This window comes from Panthera pardus, unplaced genomic scaffold (assembly GCF_024362965.1).
Source record: "Panthera pardus isolate Hobbes unplaced genomic scaffold, ASM2436296v1 HiC_scaffold_16, whole genome shotgun sequence".
Lineage (NCBI taxonomy): Eukaryota > Metazoa > Chordata > Mammalia > Carnivora > Felidae > Panthera > Panthera pardus.
Window position 1 is genome coordinate 69,659,928 of NW_026526721.1, and position 21,053 is coordinate 69,680,980.

Here is a 21,053-nt window from a genome sequence, read left to right on the forward strand (position 1 = left end):
GAGATTTAAGTGCGAAAGTTAAATGAGAGAATTCTGGGAAGACGCCTTCTGCGGTATTTTACATGTATGGCGTGCTCAAGGCATGTTCACTTCTATTTTGTTTCCATTTCCAAATGTGTATTTTCTCTCATTTTGTTATTTATATTTTTATGCCTTATTAAGAATTTGCCACACGTCCTTCTGTCAATTCTGTATGATCTACATCTTTTCCTTCTCGCACATACACATTTGGAAATGACCAGAACCCCTAGGCCAGCTGCTTCCACACCCCCCCATGATATACGCAGTCATTTAGGAAACTGAGCCCTAACCTGCCACCGTTGGCCCACAGGCTTTCAGAGCCCACATTGTAACCCCTTGAATGGAACAGAATGTGTCAGCTTTCCTTTCTTTGTTTGCTGAAGGTCTTTGAAACAATGTCCCTCTGGCGTTTTCTTCTTTCCCTCTCCTTGGAAATTGTGTGCTAGGTTCCCAGGCCTGGCAGCAGTCTGTAGCTTCGACCTTGGACACTTACCTCGTCATCGAAGACCTCAGCCCTGGGAGTCCTTATCAGTTCAGAGTCAGCGCCAGTAACCCCTGGGGGATCAGCCTTCCCAGCGAGCCCTCAGAGTTTGTGCGACTCCCAGAGTACGGTGAGTCCCAGCCATGCCCAGCAGCCCTGGTGGAGGCAAGGCACCTGGCCAGCTGTCACACACTCACTGGTGCCAGCCACCCTGCGGGAGGTAACCTGGATTGTCCAGTGTCTTCAGTCAAGTAACATTTCAGAAACCTGATGAAAAGTGTGATTTCAACCATTTTGGAGCAAAAGTGTGGTCTGCCACCAGTGTCTGCCCTGGGCCTGCCAGGGTCCCTGGACACCCGCATGTGTCTCCAGGAACAGAGAGGGGTGAGAAGGAGTCATGAGTCGTATGGATGCTGTCTGCCCCTTTTCCTGGATGGGAACACCAACCCTCCTCTCCCTGGGAACCCCTGTCAGGCCTAAGTGTGCCTCCCAGCATCAGACACAGCCCCACTCACCAATTTAAACTGGGGAGAGGAAAGCAACCTGGTTGAAGGATTGGAATCAGAATGACTATTCGATAGTTTCCCCACCCCTAGCCTTCCCACAATGTCTTACTTCAAAATGGACACATTTTTATGTGGATGTGTTGGATGATGAAGATGTATCCATAGCTACACATGAGTATTTCACAAATGTGGTTCTCGTTTTGGCCCCCCATTCACTGTCTCACCAAGCCGCTTTGGTCCCAAGAACATTTGAAAGAGGACACTTGCTAGCCCAAAGAAATCTCCAAGTGGTGAGGTATTCCGTGGTGCAAAGGGGTGGGGAGTGTGTTGGGGTGGAGGAGGAGGCCACCACACTGAGAAGGCAAGAAACCCGTGTCTCTCCAGAGTCAGAGAATCCCAGAGTACCCAGGGGGCTTCAGAAACCCTCTAGGGCCCTTGGCTATAGCCCAGCCCCCAGCTGAGTCTGGAAGTGTTCCCCAGTGCGTCCTCAGGGGCTAAGCTCCCTCCCAGTCACCCTGCTCCCTAAGACCCATGACTCACTGGGAAACCTGGGCCCTGGGTCTCTATTGTGTCAGAATTCAATGTAGGTAAGGCACCTGAACCTCAGCCCAGCTGTGGTCAGAAGACCCACACTGCGGGGGTGGTCCTCTCCTCTGGAGCTACTAACTAAATTCTGTCATGTTTCACTTCTTGTGAGCCTTGTTCCCCAGGGACAACACAAATACATACTGGTGTGCATGCGTGCATGCGTGTATGTGCATGTGTGCATGTGTGCGTTTAAATTATTGCCAGAGAATGAACACCTCTTAAGGTAATACTGCCACATTCTGCTCAGGCACGTATTTTGGGTTAAGCTAAATCATTCAGCATTCAGTATACCAGATAGGCTCGTTAATGTCTGAGGACAGCAGGGTGAGAGAGAGCAGTAGTTAGGGTATTTCCAGCACATTCCTCTCCTTTCCTCCTCTGGGCCTTATAACTCTTCCCTTCTCCTCTGCTGCCTTCACCCTCAGCCCTGATTCTCACTGGCTTTTCTAGGCCTTCCATGTGTTTCTCTCTCTGTCTCTTTTAATTTTTTCTACCAAATTTCTATTTTTAAAATATCCAGAGGTTGTGTCTCTGATTGTCCCAAGTTTTCTTTTGTTTATGTAGATGGCACAGGGAGGGGGAGTCTGCCTCTGTCATGTCAGTTTCCCCTGGGATGATATTTTTAAAAATAACATTTCAGAGAATCCTGGCCTTTTCCCACTGAGCTAGACTCCGTATTTGGCCATGAGAATTGCTTTGGGGCAAGGCGGGAGCTTTTCTGTCAACCTTTTCTTTATTCTTACATGACTTCCTCAGTGTCATAAATGGATTCTCTCTCTTCCAAAGATGCTGCTGCTGATGGTGCCACCATTTCTTGGAAGGATAATTTTGATTCAGCTTATACTGAGCTGAATGAAATTGGAAGGTAACGACCCCATTTTCTATTCCTTCATGAGCACTTAACAACATCACATCCGAATAATGACTTGCTTTTACCGTTTGTTTCTTTTCCTCCGTGTACTCTCTCTATAGTAAGAAAACGCTAGAATATTTATGTGTACTTTTATTGCCCTTTTTTTAACTTTTTACATTGGAGGCCTCGCTCATCAACTATCAGCCTTTCTTCTGTTCTAATATAAGAATTTAAAGCTCAGCCTTTTCTTTAAGGTGCAATTTTAACTACCTCCCCTGAGTTCTGGTATGTGGCAGTTTCATTATCATTCAGTTCAACCATGATTATTTTCTTTGACCTAATCATAATAGAAATATTTTAAGTTTTTCAACTGTAGGGGCTCCATCGGTTAAGCTTCCGACTTCAGCTTAGGTCGTGATCTCGAGGTCCATGAGTTCGAGCCCCACGTCATGCTCTGTGCTGACAGCTCAGAGCCTGGGGCCTGCTTCAGATTCTGTGTCTCCCTCTCTCTCTGCTCCTCTCCTGCTCATGCGCTCTCTCTCTCTCTCTCTCTCTCAAAAATAAATAAATAAATAAATATCCTTTAAAAAGTCAATTTTTCAACTGTATGAGAGTTTTACAAACTATCTACTTGTCACTGATTTCTAACTTAATTACACTGTGGTTGAAGAACTTGATTTATATGACACCGATGCTGATTTTTGTTGGGACTTCATTTATAAGCAGTACATGGTCAGTTTTTGTTAAAAGTTCCATGTGTTCCTGGGAAGAAGGTATAATCACTAATTTTTGGTACAGGTTTCCATTCTTGTCCATGTTTCAAGCACAAGTGCATTGTTTCATGGATGTTTTCAATCCAGTGCCCCCTACATGCACACACGCGCGCACACACACACACACACACACACCTCTGTCTCTGTCTCTTTCTCTCTGTCTCCGTCTCTCTCTCTCTCTCTGTTTCTGTCTCTTTCTTTTGGTTAGAAAAGTATGCCCCCAAAAGTAAAAAAGATAAAAATATAACTTTTAACAAAATAATGAAAAAACTTTATCACCTGGCCCACAAAATAGTTGATGGGCCGAAACGAAAAGGGGGCTCGTCTCTAGATGTGCATCAGTTTGCACGTGGTCTAGGTGAGAGGGTAGGTAGCACTGGCAAGTCTCCCACTCCCTGAATGTGTAAATAAAAGAGCACCCACAAACAATGGGCCATTAGCATCTTCTCCATCTCTGATTGACGTCTCTCAATGAAGCATAAAATTTCCTAAGTGAGGTGGTTGCGACAGAGGTTGTGGAGAGAGCCAAAATGCTTATTATTCCCATTTCTTAGACAGGATTTAAATGTAATTCACTGCCTTTCATTACAGCGCTTTTCGTCAAAAACCAACTTTATCTCTGGGCGCCTGGGTGGCTCAGTCGGTTGAGCGTCTGACTCTTGATAAGGGGCTCAGGTCATGATGCCAGTGTGGTGGGATTGAGCCCCACATCAAGTTCTGTGCTGAGCATGGAGCCTGCTTGAAATTCCCTCTCTTTCTCTAAAAAACACACAAACAAGCAAACAAAAAACAACAACAACTTTAGCTCAGCTTTCTCTCTTCTTTGTACGGCCAGAGGGGCAGGGAAGGGCCAATGGAAATTTCCAAGGTGATAATGATGGTGCTTATTGAGTTTCTGCAGTGTTCCAAATACTATGCAGGTATTATACAAAAGGTATTAAATCTAATCCTTATAACACGTGAGGTGTAGTGTTTGAGTAGATTTCCAGGAAAGGAACTCAGGCTTCGGGAGGTAAGTAACTTTTTCAAGGTCCTACAACTAGGAAGTAGAGAGCCAGGATTCCAGCCCTGGGCTACCCAATTCTTAAGCCTGTGTTTGTTTTACTAGCATATGTGGTTTCTCATTGTAGAAATTTTTGTCGAAAATAAGCTCTAGCAATTGAAATCTAGTTTGCCGCATTATATTGAAGTTTGTGAAGCTAGGCATGACTCCAGTAGTGAATCCCCACCTGGTTCTTTTTTTTTTTTAATTTTTGTTTGTTTGTTTGTTTGTTTGTTGAGAGAGAGAGAGAGAGAGAATGAGTGCTCACAAGCAGGGGAGAGGCAGAGAGAAAGGGAGACAGAGGATCTGAAGCAGGCTCTGCACTGACAGTAGAGAACCTGATGCAAGGCTCAAACTCATGAACAGTGAGATCATGACCTGAGCTGAAGTCAGACACTTAACAGACTGAGCCACCCAAGTGCCCCTCCCCACCTGGTTCTAAGTGAAACTGGTGGCATCACCTGGATGTACCAGTGAATTCCTTCCCGAGAGATGCATTTACTGTTGATAGCCACGGGCTAAGGCATGTTTTACCTGGAAGAGATGGATGCTTTCATATTTCCTGAAGGGGAGATCAAGTTTCTGATTTGTTCAAAGCAATCAGTGTTTTATGAAAAAAAAATCTCATCTCCAACAATCTGAAGTTTTGCCTCTCTTCCAAGTATAGTCCTCATGGTTTCAGGAGATCCTTTAAAAATGCTGTATGTTAACAGAAAGGAAATGAAACATGTAGATACTTACATGAAACACATGAAAGGTATTTGTGGGCCATAGAAGTGAGTCAACTTTCTCCATCACACCTAAACCTAGAATTCTAGGCTTCTATGACTATCTTGTTAAAAATAATTCTCTGGTGGGGTGCCTGGGTGTCTCAGTCGATTAAGCATTCGACTTCAGGTCATGATCTCATGGTTCGTGAGTTCGAGCCCCGCATCGAGCTCTGTGCTGACAGCTCAGAGCCTGGAGCCTGCTTGGGATTCCATGTCCCCCTCTCTCTCTCTGCTCTCCCCCACTCACATTCTGTCTCTCTCTCTCTCTCTGTCTCTCAAAAATAAATAAACATTTAAAAACTAGTTCTCTGGTAATAAGATATTATAAAAACCATGGTGCAGAAAGAAATATCTTCTCTGCTAAAGTCCATCTGAAGGAAAGAGCACTTGAGCATAGCACGGTTAGCTGGAAATAAACTAGATGGGCACCTCTATAATATAAAGAAGTCAGAGATTTATCCCTGGGAATGCTGACTGGTTACCTGCACAGGATCCAACAAGGTAGCAGGGCCAGGTCTCCAGGTAAGGAAGGCAAGTTGAACAGAGCCATCAGTTTTTCCTCCCTCCGGAGACTTCACCGAATCTGCACTAAAGGACTTTTTCGAATCAGGCACATGAGGATGAAGACACTGGACGAAGAGACAACAATAATAACAGGTTAGAGGCAGAAAACAAGTGACAGAGTGACAAATGACCTAGCACTCAATCCGAGTCAGTCGTGGGGTCAAGTGAGAGGCAGTGCAACTTTTGCAGCAGAATTCCCCCAAAGGCTCGGGTACTGGCAGCACAAGTACTTCTGCAAATCGGTGTAAAGAGGATGCTGAAACTGGAGGGTTGGCGGAAACTCTGTGTGAGAGGCTGCAGCTCCAGATCTCCAAATTGTCCTTCCCCATCCAGGAAGATGCCGGAGGCTCATTCTCTAGACAAGGTAAAAGAAAGTGTCTTTGTTCTCAGGGACACCGGCACAGCTGGGGGCAGCAGAACCTGACTGCAAGTGGACCAGTTATGAGACCAAATCCTTGCTTGGATAACTCAGGACCCCAGCTCTCTTAGCCAGTGGGCTCCAGAAGTGGATAACCGGGGCTTCACCACTAGGCAGGGAGGAGGAGGATCTTTCTCTGGGAAATCTGACCAGCCCAAGAGGAAAGTCTTAAAGATACTGTCTTCGGAGCTTTCCCAAACAGTCCACTCAGATCACCCTACTGTGAAGGTCGAGTTGACAGACACCACACCCCTGATCAGAGCTTGCAAACAGCTGTTTAGTCCCCAACTTTTAGAATGAGCCAACCCCCAGTGCCGGCCAGGACAGAGTAAGCCCAGGGTAGCCTATCCCACTGATGACGACCAGAAGCCCTGGACAAAATCCAAAATAGCAACTACCTCAGGATTCTGTAAGTCAATAACATGGAGAATGGGGAACCAAGTTAAAACTTGAAGAAAGTCAAGGATTGTAGCAGTGAGTTCTCTGGTTTGTTTGTCGGGCTTTAGCCCAAGCGTGGGTCAAAGCAGGGAACTGGGCAGCATGCACAGGGAGCAACTCCAAAAGAAACCCATCTTTCTGGCCAAAAGACAGGAAAAGAGGTCCCTTTGAGCTGAAGAGAGAAGGAAAATGCTTTTCCCTCCCTCCCTTCTTTCACTATGTTACTCCAAGCCAGAGGCTAAAACTCTGAGGGAATCCCATCCACAAAAATGGGCCCTTGGGAGCCAAAGAATGAGTGGGAAATCTCAGTGAAGAGATAGCTAAAGAAGGAGATCCCCTAATTCTGTGCATGGAACAACACAAATCCCAGGCCACGTTCAAGCTGTGCACGGATAGAACATATCCACAGAAGCAGAGCAAGGCTCTGAGAATGGAACCGTGATAAAAACCACCGCTCAGTCACACTGCAGTGACTTCTTAGTCCCAGACTAATCTTTGAGTGGTGCTCATAAGGGACACACTTTGTCAGAAATGATGATTGAATTCTATCACAAGGAAAATAGTCATAGTTTACTGGAGCTTCATCTGTGAATAGCCCTGATCTAGTCGCAAGAATGGAAACACTGAATATTGATTAAGGTGTCATTCTGTTGGGGGCACCTGGGTGGCTCAGTTGGTTGAGCATCTGGCTTTGGCTCAGGTCATGATCTGATGGTTAGCACGTTCAAGCCCCATGTCAGGCTCAGTGCTGACAGCTGGGAGCCTGGAACCTGCTTCAGAGTCTGTGTCTCCCTCTCTCTCTCTCTCTGCCCCTCCCCTACTCACACTGTGTGTGTGTCTCTCTCTCTCTCAAAAATAAATAAACATTAAAAAAATTTTTTTAATATTCTGTTGAGAGGACAGGGGATGGGAAAAGTGGTCACGTGCTGGGGACAGGGAGGGAGAGAGACTAATATCTCACTCCCCATGGTAGGTATCAGCAGATTACAATGAAGACTGAGACACTAAGAAGTAGCCACACAAACATAGACTACCTGAATAATCAGCTAAATATAACTAACTGCTATATTAAACTGCCTCTAGTGTAAGGGAAAATGCGGGTGGGGGTAGGAGAATGGGATACTATTAGTTTTAATAAGAAAACTTGTTAAAGCTAATTGACTTTTTAAATCATGGGGATGCATAACTCAGATAAACACACATGTTTTTTGTTTTTTTTTAAATTAAGGTTTAGCGGGGGCAGCACCTGGGTGGCTCAGTCGGTTAAGCATCTAATTCTTGATTTTGGCTTAGGTCACGATCTCATGGTTTGTGCGAGCCCCTTGTTGGGCTCTGCGCCTGCTTGGGATTCTCTCTCTCCTCTCCCTGTCTGCCCCTCCCCACCTCAAAATAAATAAATAAACTTTTTTTTTAAGTGTCCAATTCTTGATCTCAGCTCAGTTCATGATCTAATGGTTCATGGGATTGCCCCCACCCCCACCCCGTCCCATCAGACTCTTTGGGATCCTCTCTCTCCCTCTCTCTCTGTGCCCCTCCCCACTCAAAATAAATTAATTTAAAAATTTAAGGTACAGCAGTACCTCAACATGACCACTTAGTTCAGGAGAGTTCTCCCCAATATTCAATTGTTCTCATGCATCTGAAGTCCTCTGGAAGGAGTGACCTCTAATAATCAAACAAAAGAATGCTGTTAAAAACCAGAATGGAGGGGCACGCACTTGGCTGGCTCAGTTGGTATATTATGCAACTCTTGATCTGGGGATCATGACTTCAAGCCTCATGTTAGGCATAGAGACTACTTTAAAAAATACGAGAATGGCAGTTTTTTTTTAGAATGGCAATTTATTAATTTATGATGTAGAATAGAGCTGCCAGTTTGACCAAATATTTGCTTACTATGCAAGAAGAATCATGTCTGCTATATAATAGGCATTCAATTAATATTTACCTAATATGTGCTTTATTTATTAGCACATTATTTCTTTTGTGAAAATCTATGGTGGAAAAACACTTATTGTCAGAAAGTCACTTGGTGAGCACAGAGTCAGGTCAAGGAGTCAGTTGGACAATCTTCATGGTGGTGTCGGATACATACATTTCCTCTAGAGGAATGGACTGCTCTTTGGACCATTGACTTCTCTACTTGTGGGTTAGGGTGCCTCAGGGACAGGCCTAGGATGGCACTGTCTTGTCACCTCTTTGACTCTCCCTTTCTCTGACCAGTTGTTGGTAAGTTCCCTCTTCTTCCCGTTCTTACTACATCCTATTGGGCTACTGCTGAGTCTGGAAACCATTCTATTTTAGATGTGGCAAATTTTGTTAGATGTGAAAATGGCATGGTGGTTATACATTTTTTTATGTTTATTTATTTTTGAGAGAGCACAAGCAGAGGAGGGACAGAGAGAGGAGAACAGAGTATCTGAAGCAGTCTCTGTGCTGACACAGTGAGCCCGATGTGGGGCTCAAACCCAGGAATTGTGAGATCATGACCTGAGCTGAAGCCAGAAGCTCAACCTACTGAGCCCCCCGGGGCCCTGGTGGTTATACATTTTTAAGTATTCTTGTCAATCAGAGATGCAAACTCAAGAATTACTGAATTAAATAACATGATATCTGGATTTTGCTTAAAATACTACAGAAAAAAAGGCAAGAGGTGGGAAAGGAATAGATGAAATGAGGTTGGCAAAATGTTGACAATTAATGAAGCTGGCTTCTGGGTGCACAGATCTGTTATACTATTCTTTCTACTCGTGTGTGCATTAGAAAGTTTCCATAACACCAAGATAATAAAAATAAAATTAAATTTAAAAATTGACTCTTTATTTTTTTAATGCTTTTATTCATTTATTAGTGAGAGAGTGAGAGAGAGCACACACACTCCCGTGAACCATGAGACCATGACCTGAGCCAAAGTTGGACGCTTAACTGACTGAGCCAGCCATCCACCCCAAAAATGACTCTTTAAAAATGTTTTTGAAATTATCACAGACTAGAGTTCCTCCTTCTTTAACATTACTATTGTTGTATTTTATATAAATATACTCTGCTTGGAAAATTGAACCTGTGGGACATCTGGGTGGCTCAGTCGATAGAACGTCCAACTCTTGATTTCAGCTCAGGTCATGACCCCAGTGTTGTGAGATCGAGCCCCGCATAGGCCTCCACACTGACAGTGAGGAGCCTGCTTGGGATTCTCTCACTCCCTCTCCCTCTGCCCCTCCCCTGCTCGTGCTCTCTCTCTCAAAATAAGTAAATAAACTTTAAAAAATATTAAAATATAGAAAAGGTAGGATTCCTAATAAGATGCTACTGTCTAACCACTTCAGATAAAAATTTACACACCCTTGAATAAAATAATACCTAATTGATCAATGAAGCTTGGCAAAACGCTTTCTTCCCTTTCGCTTTCCAGAGGCCGTTTCTCCATTGTAAAGAAATGCATTCACAAAGCTACCCGCAAGGATGTCGCTGTGAAATTTGTTAGCAAAAAAATGAAGAAAAAAGAGCAGGCCGCCCACGAGGCTGCCCTACTTCAGCACCTGCAGCACCCCCAGTACATCACTCTCCATGACACTTATGAGTCCCCCACATCCTACATCCTGATTTTGGAACTGTAAGTACAGGTGTCTCTTAGTGGTCCCCAGCTGTCTGGGGTCTGGGTCATTTATTGTCCACTGGAAACAGCAGTTTCATTTTATGCAACGTCTTATAGTGTACAAAGTGTTGTAAGTAACATGCATTCTCCCATCCATTTATAAAAATGCGGTTCCCATTTATAGATTAGAGAAAATCAAGGATAAGGAAGGTCCTTACAACTAGGGGATGGAGAAACTGGAACTTGAACCCATATCTCTCCCACTCTGATTCTGATGTGCTTTCTATTATGGACTCTGGGGCTGGGCAGGAGTTTAGGAAAAGCTTCTTGACAATAGGGGGCGGAGCTGAGATGAAAGAGGGGTTTGTGCATCAATTTACTGCCATGGCATGGTCTACCACCCAAGAAATTCTTATCACGTGGACACTTGCCTTGAACATAGTCTACTCATTCCAGATTTTCTAGGAATTCAGGCAACCATATACTTAGCTCCAGAATACATCAAATAAAGCACATTCTCCCCACTGCTACCCCAAGCTAAGGATGGAGATCATGCTCTGTGGTTTACAGAGATCTAACAGAGGCTAAAGAGAACAAAGTCCTTTCAGAAGTATTGAGCCCTCCCAGCAATGTTATCAGATGGGTGCTGATGACCTGGCACCCAACACCAGTGCTGTGTATGGCTCCACATGAGCCTGTGTTCAGAAGAGAAGTGTCTTCACTTATAGCTTTTCAGGTGCCATTTTAGTGTTGCTCTTATGTGCTTGTTCGTCTAGGTGTTTGTGTATGAAGGCCTTTAGAAGCAATAACTTATAAATTTATTTATGAAAAAAAGACAGCCAAAAGACAAACCTCTTTGGCTACACTTTTTGATTGGTTGCCAAGAAACAAGAGAAGACAAAACCAACTCTATTAATACTTGTAATTCTTGTTTGATACTTTATATAGCTGTGTAGTCGCTGGTCAATTGTCACTTTGGACTTAACAAATGATACTTACAAACAGCCTTCTGGAACCTAACGTTTTGTTGGGACAGCTTCCTAATTCACTTCTGTTGGCAGTGAACTATTTTCATTTGCAGGTGACAATGTGTTGTACCCAGGTTCCAATAAAAGATATTATCACTCGCATATCAAAGTAGTACGACTGACTCAGAAACTTGGCCTCTTCAGATTCACTAACTGTCATTCCAAGGGAAGGTGCTGTTTACCAGGCTGCCACAGTGCAATGGAAGCAAACCATTCTTGGAGTAAAGATCCTGGGCTCTAATCCCCTCTCTGTGATTTGGGGCAAGATCTTTAGATTTCTGGTCCTCACATCTTCATCTGTGAAGTCTGAAATAATCTGAAGTCTGAAATAAGTCTGAAATCTGTGAAGATTTATTTCCACTTCTCAGACTTGTTACAGGGATTAAATGAGATGAATAGTGGATTGAGCTTGTTTAGCAAATATTTATGAGTACTCCCGTGTGCCAACTGCCGTGTGGACTTGGGCCAGGGTGGAAGGAACAAAGATGGAAAGGTGTGGTTCTTGCCCTTGAGGAGCTCAAAGTCTGATGAGGAAGACCAGTCACTGAGTAAATGATTTCAGTTTCATGTGGCAAATGTTGAGAAAGAAACACACATTTTGGGGAGGGTTGTTGTGAGACCATGGAAGGGTGTTCGTTGGACTTGAGGTTTAGGAGATGAGTGGAGAGGCAGTGTCTGAGCTAAACCCTGTGCTAAAGCTTGGTAACGCTCTGACCAGAGGTCCCCCCTTGTCACTATCCAAATCCCTAGTAGAGCTTTTCTCTGCTGGGCAACTGGGGTTCTGATCCCCTAGTCTAGGGTGGAGCCTGGGTGTCTGCATGACTCAAAAGTTCTGAGAGTGAACTTAATGCTGAGGCTTTCAGGTCTCAGAGCAGTGCTGCAAGAAGTCCAGGGGTGGGGTGCATCTAACAAACCCAGTCCCACTCCACTCCACTCCACTCCACGCTAATCACTCCCACCCCACCCCTGGCAAGGCCCTAGGCTTTACCCCCATCCAGGAGAGCAGGAGAGACCAGTGGGAAGGAATAAGCTAGAGAGGAGAATGGAAGCATGGCTGGGGGTGAGGCTCAGCTGTGCTCAAAGGTTCTTTCTGCCTCTGGTTCAAGCTCCTCTGCCTGAGTATTTCCTGGGGATGTGCCTTTGACAGCCCAGTGCACATTAGAATGTCAGTGTGACATCTGGTCACTCCTTGCTAAAGAGGTCACAGGGTACCTGAAGATACTTACTATTTATTGAGCATTTACTATTTCTACTAATTATGTTTAAATGCCACATTGCCTCACTTGATTCTTGCACAACGCTCATAATGAAGTAGGTGTTATTGCTGTTGTTGTCATTCCCACTTGAAAGATGAAGAAACTCAAACACGGAGTTTAAATGTCTGGTCCCAAGCCCCCAGCCTGTAGGTGGCAGAATCAGGATTCAAATCTGGATCAGACTGGCGCCCCCCACCATGTCCTTAGTCAACAGTTTTTAAGATTGGAAACTTGCTCCAAAGGCAAAGGATCCAAAAAGGGGTCAAGAATGCCAAGGACAAACTTTGTTCACTTTCCATTTTCCCCAATGAAACATGGACAAATAAAAGCAATTTGCAAAACATATTCGGAGCGGCCTGCAGCCACCAGGTTCCAGTTAATTGGAATATTGAGGGAAAGCAACTCTCTCTTTCTTTCTCAAGACTTTCTTTTGCAATTTATTCTCTTAAGAGTGTCAGACCTTTTTCCTCGTGAGCGATTTTTAGCAACATAAAATGTGTCTTAAGGTTACACAGATTTCTTCCGTGGGGCACATCACATCTATAATTTTTTTAATTAATTAATTTTAGTTCTGAGCCTTAGAGTAACTTTGGGCTCTAACTAAAATATGCACGTGTGGCAAATAGATCTTCATTTCTAAGGGGGATAGGAGAGATTTTAGAGCTCTTGCGGATTTGTATTGTGTTACTTTTCCATTTCTTTCCAAACGTATCTCCTCTGCCTTTTCCTTCCTCCCTGCTTCCAGGATGGATGATGGCCGGCTCTTAGACTACCTTATGCATCACGATGAGCTGATGGAAGAGAAAGTAGCTTTCTATATCCGAGACATCATAGAAGCTCTGCAGTATCTTCACAACTGCAGGGTGGCCCATTTGGACATCAAGGTAATAAGAAATAGCTACCCTTGCAGGGAGATGGCCTGTTCATCATTACCCTTGAGAGATGTACATTCTAATTCATTTCATTTCCTTAGATTAGATCCTTAGGAATAGTAAACAGAAACTGGGTTGTCACACAATTTGAGTGTGTTTCTCGTGAATTATGAGCACTCACCAGAGTCACAGTGACATCCGGGGTGAGAGAAGGTAGGGAAGCTTTTACCGCTTCGTCTAACATTTTAGAAGGAAGCCAGTAAATGTCAGTTTTTTGACGGTGCTCCCAAAGAAGGCTCTGTTTTCCAAAATGAATAATTCATTCTTTTTTTCTGAATCAGTGCAGAAGTAAGGGGTGGTTGAGAAGACATGATTTTCAATGTCAAACAGCTTCTCTGAACTGCCACCCAAACTCCGAATTTAGTCTAGTTTGGAGCCCCCTGTGCGCTTTGCATGGGCAATTTCTCATGCTCTATAGGCTTTTTCAAAGAATAGCAGAACCGTGTTTGAACCACCAGAGTCGTACTGGTAGTCAAGACAAGTCAGAGAGCTGAACTTGCCTTCTCTTCTCCCTCACGCCTGGGTCTCCTCAGCCGGAAAACCTGCTCATCGACCTTCGCATTCCAGTACCTCGAGTGAAGCTCATCGACCTGGAGGATGCCGTCCAGATCTCGGGCCACTTCCACATCCACCACCTGCTGGGGAACCCCGAGTTTGCTGCCCCAGAAGTGATCCAAGGCATCCCCGTCTCCCTGGGCACAGATATCTGGAGCATCGGGGTGCTGACATATGTCATGCTGAGTGGGGTGTCCCCCTTCTTGGATGAGAGTAAAGAGGAGACATGTATCAATGTGTGCAGGGTGGACTTCAGCTTCCCGCACGAATACTTCTGTGGTGTGAGCAATGCCGCCAGAGACTTCATCAATGTGATCCTACAGGAAGACTTTCGGAGGAGGCCCACGGCAGCCACCTGCCTGCAGCATCCCTGGCTGCAGCCCCACAATGGCAGCTACTCCAAGATCCCCCTGGACACCTCCCGCCTGGCGTGCTTCATAGAACGCCGCAAGCATCAGAACGACGTGCGGCCTATCCCCAACGTCAAGAGCTACATCGTCAACCGAGTAAACCAAGGGACATAGCCATCTCCTGGCCCTTGGGGTTTCACATGGAAGTGCAGTGTGAACCAAAGCAAGACTGAATGTCTGTAAATAATTCTGTTAGTTCACTCCATGCAGTTCTCTGGATCGAGCGATGTACCTCTTAAACCTCGTCAGTGGTTATTCAGGGTCTGGGCAGCCGTAAAATTACCCTAAATCCAGGGACATTTCAGAAGGTCGTTTGGAAGAGGTAAAGATGCAAAGAGTCACCCAAAGCATTAAAGAGAGGGCCAAGGAGGACAAGGATATTAGCTGTTAGACAATTTTAATAGAGTGTTCCAAAATGAGTGGTTAACCGGGCAAACCCAAAGCTCACTGTAGTGAGTATAAAAGGTTTCTAACTCTGCTGAAATTTTAAGCAAAAAGTTCTATTTAACAGAGACATCATGTATGCCAACTATTCTGGTTTAGATTACTTAGATATAGTTTCTTAATAGGATACATATACACATACAGTAAAATATATCCCATTCAGGTTTCAGAGTTTTATAATATAGAGGTATATATGAAATCAATCATAAGTAACTTTGAGTGCTCCAGTTAAGACAGTAATTTATTTACCGAAGCATTACGTTGTTTTGACTAAGCACAATTAGATGACAAGTTTTTTAGAGCATTTTATAAATCTTGTATAGAAATCTTTTACCAGAACCCGTGCATTAAGAGAAAGCAATGTTACCCTTTTGCAGTCCGTGAATGAGAAGATTTTTCTCTCAGTCACAAGTATTTGATTAACATAGGTTCTGTATATGAAATGCTACCCCCAAATTCACTGGCAGCTCAGAGTTCATCTGGCAGGCAAGCCTGCCAGAAAAGAAGTCCAAATACAGTAAGAGTTTTGGGGTTATTTTTATGTCTACACTCGGTCTGAACTAGGTAATGAATATAACAGGTTCATACAGAAGGGCAAGTAGAAACCTTTCCTACGGTTCCTAAGAACAACGTAACGACACTTTCTGACTTCTTCTACAGCTGTAGAAGGCAGTCCTCAGAAAGTTGGCTTGCTTTATTTCTAACCCCTTCTGGAAGCTAAGGGGTGCTTACCAAAAGGAGGCAGCCATATAGGCCTTTTAAAGGCCTGGTCCCAAGTCCTTTTTGAAGCCATGGAATAAAATCTGATATATCACTCTAACAGAGCATTGAGTTTCAACTGTGATTGCAATACCTGTCACCACTCAGCCACTGATATTTCCCTGGACCAAAAGGACTCATTGCACTTTGAGGCCAATGCTGCTTTCTGGCATGTATTCTCCACACACAGTGATTCTGAACTGCCCTTTCCCCTGCTAGTGGGGGGAAAAAAAAAAAAAAAAAACTTCAACCTGGGCATTTCATGGTTGTTTTCTTTCTTTGTTTTTGAGGAACAATTTTGGGTTTTTTGTGTTGGTACATGACCCACCCTTTGTTTTCTAGGATGTGTTTTAAAAGTTGCTATTATGCAAATAATATTTTAAAAATATAACTCAAGTGTTTATCCTCCAATCAGGTTTAATGGCATTGCTTCTCTCCTGTGATAGGATTGAGAAAATTAAAATCGAGCTGCACAAAAGTGCAAGCAGAGAGTTTAAGAAGGATAAATAGAATTACAAATCTGTCTAAATGAAAAAGAATGGTGGAAATGAAGCCTGAACTTTAATATATTAAAACACTTATTCCCACAGCGGAAATATAGAATTAAAAATACTCATCTGTCTTTTCCATTGGTCTCAGAGCCAACTTCCTCATCCACCCTCCACCTCATCCCATCCAAGATTATAGATTAATCAATTAGTAGAATGTACAAGCAATAAGACTAGATAGCATTTCGTATTTTTAGGATTAACCAAATCCGTGGAAACTGATTCCGACTGTTATTTGGTTCCTAGTTTCGAACGGCCCTGGGTCACCGAGGTGCCCTCCCTCAGACCCTGCCCTTGACCAACCCTCTCTAGTCTTCGTTTAAACCTACATGTATATACAAATAGTATCTGATATAATATTTTAAAATTTAAAACATATTTACTAAAAAACCTTTTAGTAAACATGTCTTCATTGTGAGATCTAGCCTAAAAGAAGAAAGCCTGGTCCCTAGGGCTTCACGGGATGGAGGGCAGGTGCTGAGGATTCCAAATACCCATAAAATGTGGCTTGGCAAGGTCTGTTTCATCCACTGTGCACAGCAACTAAAGAACTCTCTGCCGAGTCCTTTTGAGTTTGTATGACCATGTAAGAGATGGGTTGAGTTTCTGCTGGAGAAGATTTGGGCCTCGGACAGTGGTGCACAGAGGGCACAGGAGAGCATTCATGAAATCATGTTGTGGGAAGGCAGCTGACAGAACGTTATAGCCAAAGGTTTTATATCAGCTTTTACATCAGAGTTGGGACAGCCCAGGTGTGGGGTTGCGTGAAATTTCCCCTCCCCGCAAGTACACATGCTGGGGAAGTGAGGAGACAGGACAAGCAGGACATAGAAATGAAAAGTAGGATGATTCTGTTAACTGGAGCCAAAGTACAATCATTAGAGTAGAATTCATTTAATAGAGGCCCCAAGAGAAAGGGTGTGTATTTTATATAGTTTGATAACGGAAGAAAACTAACAGAGAGGTTCCCTGTCTGCAAAGCCCCTGCTCACTCCCCTGCTATCCCAAGTAAGAGAGCAGTCCTGGTTCAAGATTTCTCCACAGGGCGTTGGGAATAACAAGGAAGGCTTTAACAAGGAAGCCCAGAAGGTGGGGCTGGGAAACGTACTTGAGGTTGCACTGTGGGCAACCATGGTGAGGGACAAAGGATTAGTAACCACTTTCTTGTACCTGTTTTAGCAGATACGACTTTCTGGTAGAGAGGGGAAGAAGAGAAAATGGTCCACTTCGACCGCAGTTCTTAAAATCAAAACTTAACTGGGAATTAGTGAAAGTGAGCTTCTAGTTGAAATGGGAAAAATTAATGTTGGTGAAAGTCCTAAGTTTCTTGCTTGTTGTTTTTCATTGCATAGAGTTTTGAGGTTTGTTTTGTAAGGGTGGGATGCAGAAAGAAGAAAAGATCAGGGACAACCCGTAATAATTTTTTAAAGATACCATGATTTACTGCATCTTCTACATTTGTTTCAGATTAAATAGATTTATATCCACTTACAGCTGAATGTGGGAAAATTTTTAAGAGAAAAATTGTAATGTGGAGGTGTCCTTCAGGACTCTCACAGCCATAAACACTCGTGGGTGAGTAGAGGAAGCAGAGGAAAAGCTGGCTTCACCGCTTTGTTGTTCACAAAGCCTTTATAAATAGTAGTGCCTTTCAGAGGGGAGGTGGGGAGATAAAGAAGTTCATTGTATTTAGACTGACTGATACTGCAGCATTTTTTTTCTTTATGTTAAAATATCTTTTAAATGAAAACATCTGAATATAGGGTGAGGCCAGGAATGCTTGAGTTTCAACCTCAGCTATTCCTGATTCGTCCTTTCTTACAGAAAGTCTTTGTTTTTTTCTGTCCCAAATGTCCCCATTGTTGAAATGGGATGGGGGGGGTGGAGAGGAGGGACTTTAATCTCATAGGAATGTTGGGAAAATAGCATAGTTGGGATGCCTAAAAAAACACTTTGATTTTTTTAAAGTGCTACACACTGCCAGTGCTAAGAATTTTATTGATAGTAACTTTGAACATTCCAGGTTTTCAATATCCATGTTTTAGGATACCATTTGCAAACTCGTAAGATTAAATTCTGTAATTTGATTTTAATTGGAAGTACCAGGTGCTCTTTGTCTAAATGTTATTTGGTCTTAGCCTGTAATTTCAATCATTTAAAAAGCATGTCTACAGAAAAAGGTTAGGAGACCTGATGGTCTTATGTGAATAAACTGTTTTCTCCAGTATTTCTGATGGCAGACACAGATTAGGGTGCCCTCCAAAGCAGCTGCTGCTCTCTCTTCTCAAGCTATATGCTTGGGAAACATTGACAGAGAAGAACCCAAACAGCCACTTTCCTCACTGGGAGGACAGAAGTAAGAATAAAATATTGTCTGATATCACAACTCATTTCTTCAGAATCTCACTGGCATCCACCATAAGAAGCAAATTACATGTACAGGTGTAGAAATGAATAGAACTGTTGGATTTTAGAGGGGAAACCTTGGATTTCTCTCTCTCTCTCTCTCTCTCTCTCTCTCTCTCTTTTTTAAGATACTTAAGGGTTTCTGGAGTAGCATATTTGCTTTCTTATAGTCTCCATGATTTAGTGCCCAGGAGTTAGTCATTCCTGTTTGCTTGCCTATGTGAAAGAGCATGGAAATTTAGATTTGTGAGAACATGAGGGAGCAAATACGTTATAAACTAGGTGGTGGTCATTTCTGTGTATTAACTAAAACTTGGTCTCACAAATTTGATAGAGGAGGAAATATTGCAAACATAAGGGGTCTCTGCAGTAGGGCAAAAGTGCAAACTCACCACTCCCCTGTTTGGTTTTGAGGAACGTGGGCTTTATTCCTTTTTCTCCTGTGTAGCATGTCTGTGGAATCTGGGTTAGGCTAACACTGTCTGTGGGCTTCCAGTGGATTTATTCGCATTATGATTGTTCTTAACTATTTAAAGTCTAGGGGTCATTTGGAAATTAACAATTAAACCTGGGGCAGGTTTAGAAAAGATAAAGTTCAAACATACTCCACTAAGAAAAGGGAAGCTACCGTGTTAATATTTATTTTCTAAAAACTATAAGGCTCTCAGTTGTTTCATTAATTCTAGAGGATTGGAAAGAGCTGAAATTTGTGCATAGCCCTAGACATTTTGATAGGAAATATTATTCATGTGAGAAATCTATATAGAAATAGAACACAGAAATATCATAGGCTGTATCTTCTATGAAAGGCATTTCTGCATTTTTCATATGTGTAGAAGTTGGAGGAGAGGAGAAATCAATTACTCTTAAGACAAATTTTCATCTTTAAGGGTCATTTTTGGGAATCTTGAAATTAATACTCGTGAAAGCCTGAAATACTCATAGGCTATTGTGTTTTGTCAGCCTGTTTGTTGGGAGATTCTAAAATGTGGTCAGATTTAGTTTTATTCAAATGATTGAGATTAATTGTTTATTCAGATGCCTGTTATTTCAGAGGGTGAGGATAGCTGAGAAAAAGGTGGGTAGTGGGAAAACAGTGCAAATAAAATTTAACAAGCTAATTTGCTAGCCCAGGGATAGCTAGCATTAAGAGTTCCATCAATGCCTGACTTCTATCAAGAGATGAATCCACATCGTGGAGTATTATGGGGACTGTTACCATGCTCTCAGAGACTGTGGTTATGAAGTTAACAAAACATATATCTCCTCTTACTAACTTAAGCCATATCTGTCATCTCTGTGTCTGATTTTTTTGACCCTGGTGCTTTTACTTCTGTTTCTGCCAAACTCCAGCCTGCTCTATGGGGAAGGTGAGTAAAACCAGTAGTTAGGACCAATGTGAAGACTGTGAAAAACACTAAACATACCCGTCAGAATGAGATCCTAGTCAGAAAACAGTAGTGAGCAAAGTGCAAACTGTTGGAATATAAGGATATATGTACATCTGTACATGTATATAGTGTATAATATGTATGTATATGTTATTGCTCATATGCAGAAATCTATCCAGTTGAAGACAGCCCAGGTCGGTCAGTTTTTCTACTGGAAAACCACTTAGAGCCATTCAAAACCATTAGGGCTGATGGGTGGAGTTAGGGTCTACTCATTTGGGAATTACTTGCTGTCCTTTAAAGTCCACAGAGCCAAGTGAACAAAGCCTGAAACATAATGGGGCCATCATTTAGGTTATCTGTTTACCTGGGGTCAGGAGTATCTTTATATTTGAATTATTAATAGTTGGTTTGCAAACTGCATAGGTACCTCTTGGTTTTGAGTGACCCATCCCCACTAAGTCTTTTGAGAGTTTGGGGTGGCTTCTCTGGCCCTTGAGATCAAGGGCCTTATCCATAAGTGGATAGGTTTCCCCATAGGGACCATTACACATATACATATAAGTACATACTTCCATCAGGCTTGTAACAATTGATTTAAAACCACTCCACAGTATTGATAAATAGCTCTATATTTTCAAGGTGCAGAAGACTTCCACAGCCTTAATTATTTCAGTGTCTTGCTGGTCTGCCTTAAGTGTATCTTCTGGGTTTTTGGTTGTCTTATTATTTTTAAAATTTTCTGCAGTTCATTTTGTATGCACACAATGTCGTTTTGTAAAGGTAGGTTGTAAATATTTTATTTGTAAGTCAAAATCACTCACGTGTAATGTTGTAAAGTGATGACCTTCTGTCTTGTTATTACTACAGTAAATGTTATAAGTCATGGATGAAACTTCAAAATGTACATCTCACAAGTTATGCATTCCTATAAATACACTATACTAAAGATATTATTTCTGGTGGTCTTTTTCTTTTCTTTCTAATTAAAACCATTGTTCAAAGGAAAGAGTAATTTTTTTTCTCTTTCCCAAATATATGAAAGCCTTTGACAAGATGAAAATATCACATTATTATTACAACACTTTTTGCCCAGCATTTTGGAAAGAAAGCAACAATTTTGCAGCCTGGAGAAGTATCCTAAGGCATTTCCCTACCTCCCCACCCCCCCCACCCCCAGAAAAAAAGGAAAAAAGAAAAAAAGTCAAGTAAATCTCAGGTGTGTGTTGTTAACTTCAGCCTTGTGTTCCAAATGCCAACTTTCTTAGAAAATTG

The 21,053-nt window shown here is 42.7% G+C and overlaps 1 protein-coding gene across 4 annotated transcripts in view; it reads left to right on the forward strand.

Annotated features, from left to right (window-relative positions):
- The window catches only part of KALRN (kalirin RhoGEF kinase), a 669,312-nt gene extending 648,578 nt beyond the window's left edge, over positions 1 to 20,734 (forward strand). For all 4 annotated transcript variants that reach the window (XM_053903452.1, XM_053903451.1, XM_019448629.2 and 1 more), the window contains 5 exons: positions 468 to 632; positions 2,383 to 2,461; positions 9,867 to 10,067; positions 13,079 to 13,217; positions 13,799 to 20,734. In XM_053903452.1, the coding sequence (XP_053759427.1) occupies positions 468 to 632; positions 2,383 to 2,461; positions 9,867 to 10,067; positions 13,079 to 13,217; positions 13,799 to 14,344 (1,130 nt within the window). In that variant the 3' untranslated portion in view covers positions 14,345 to 20,734. The remainder of the gene's footprint in view (positions 1 to 467; positions 633 to 2,382; positions 2,462 to 9,866; positions 10,068 to 13,078; positions 13,218 to 13,798) is intronic.
- The last annotated feature ends 319 nt before the right edge of the window (positions 20,735 to 21,053 follow it).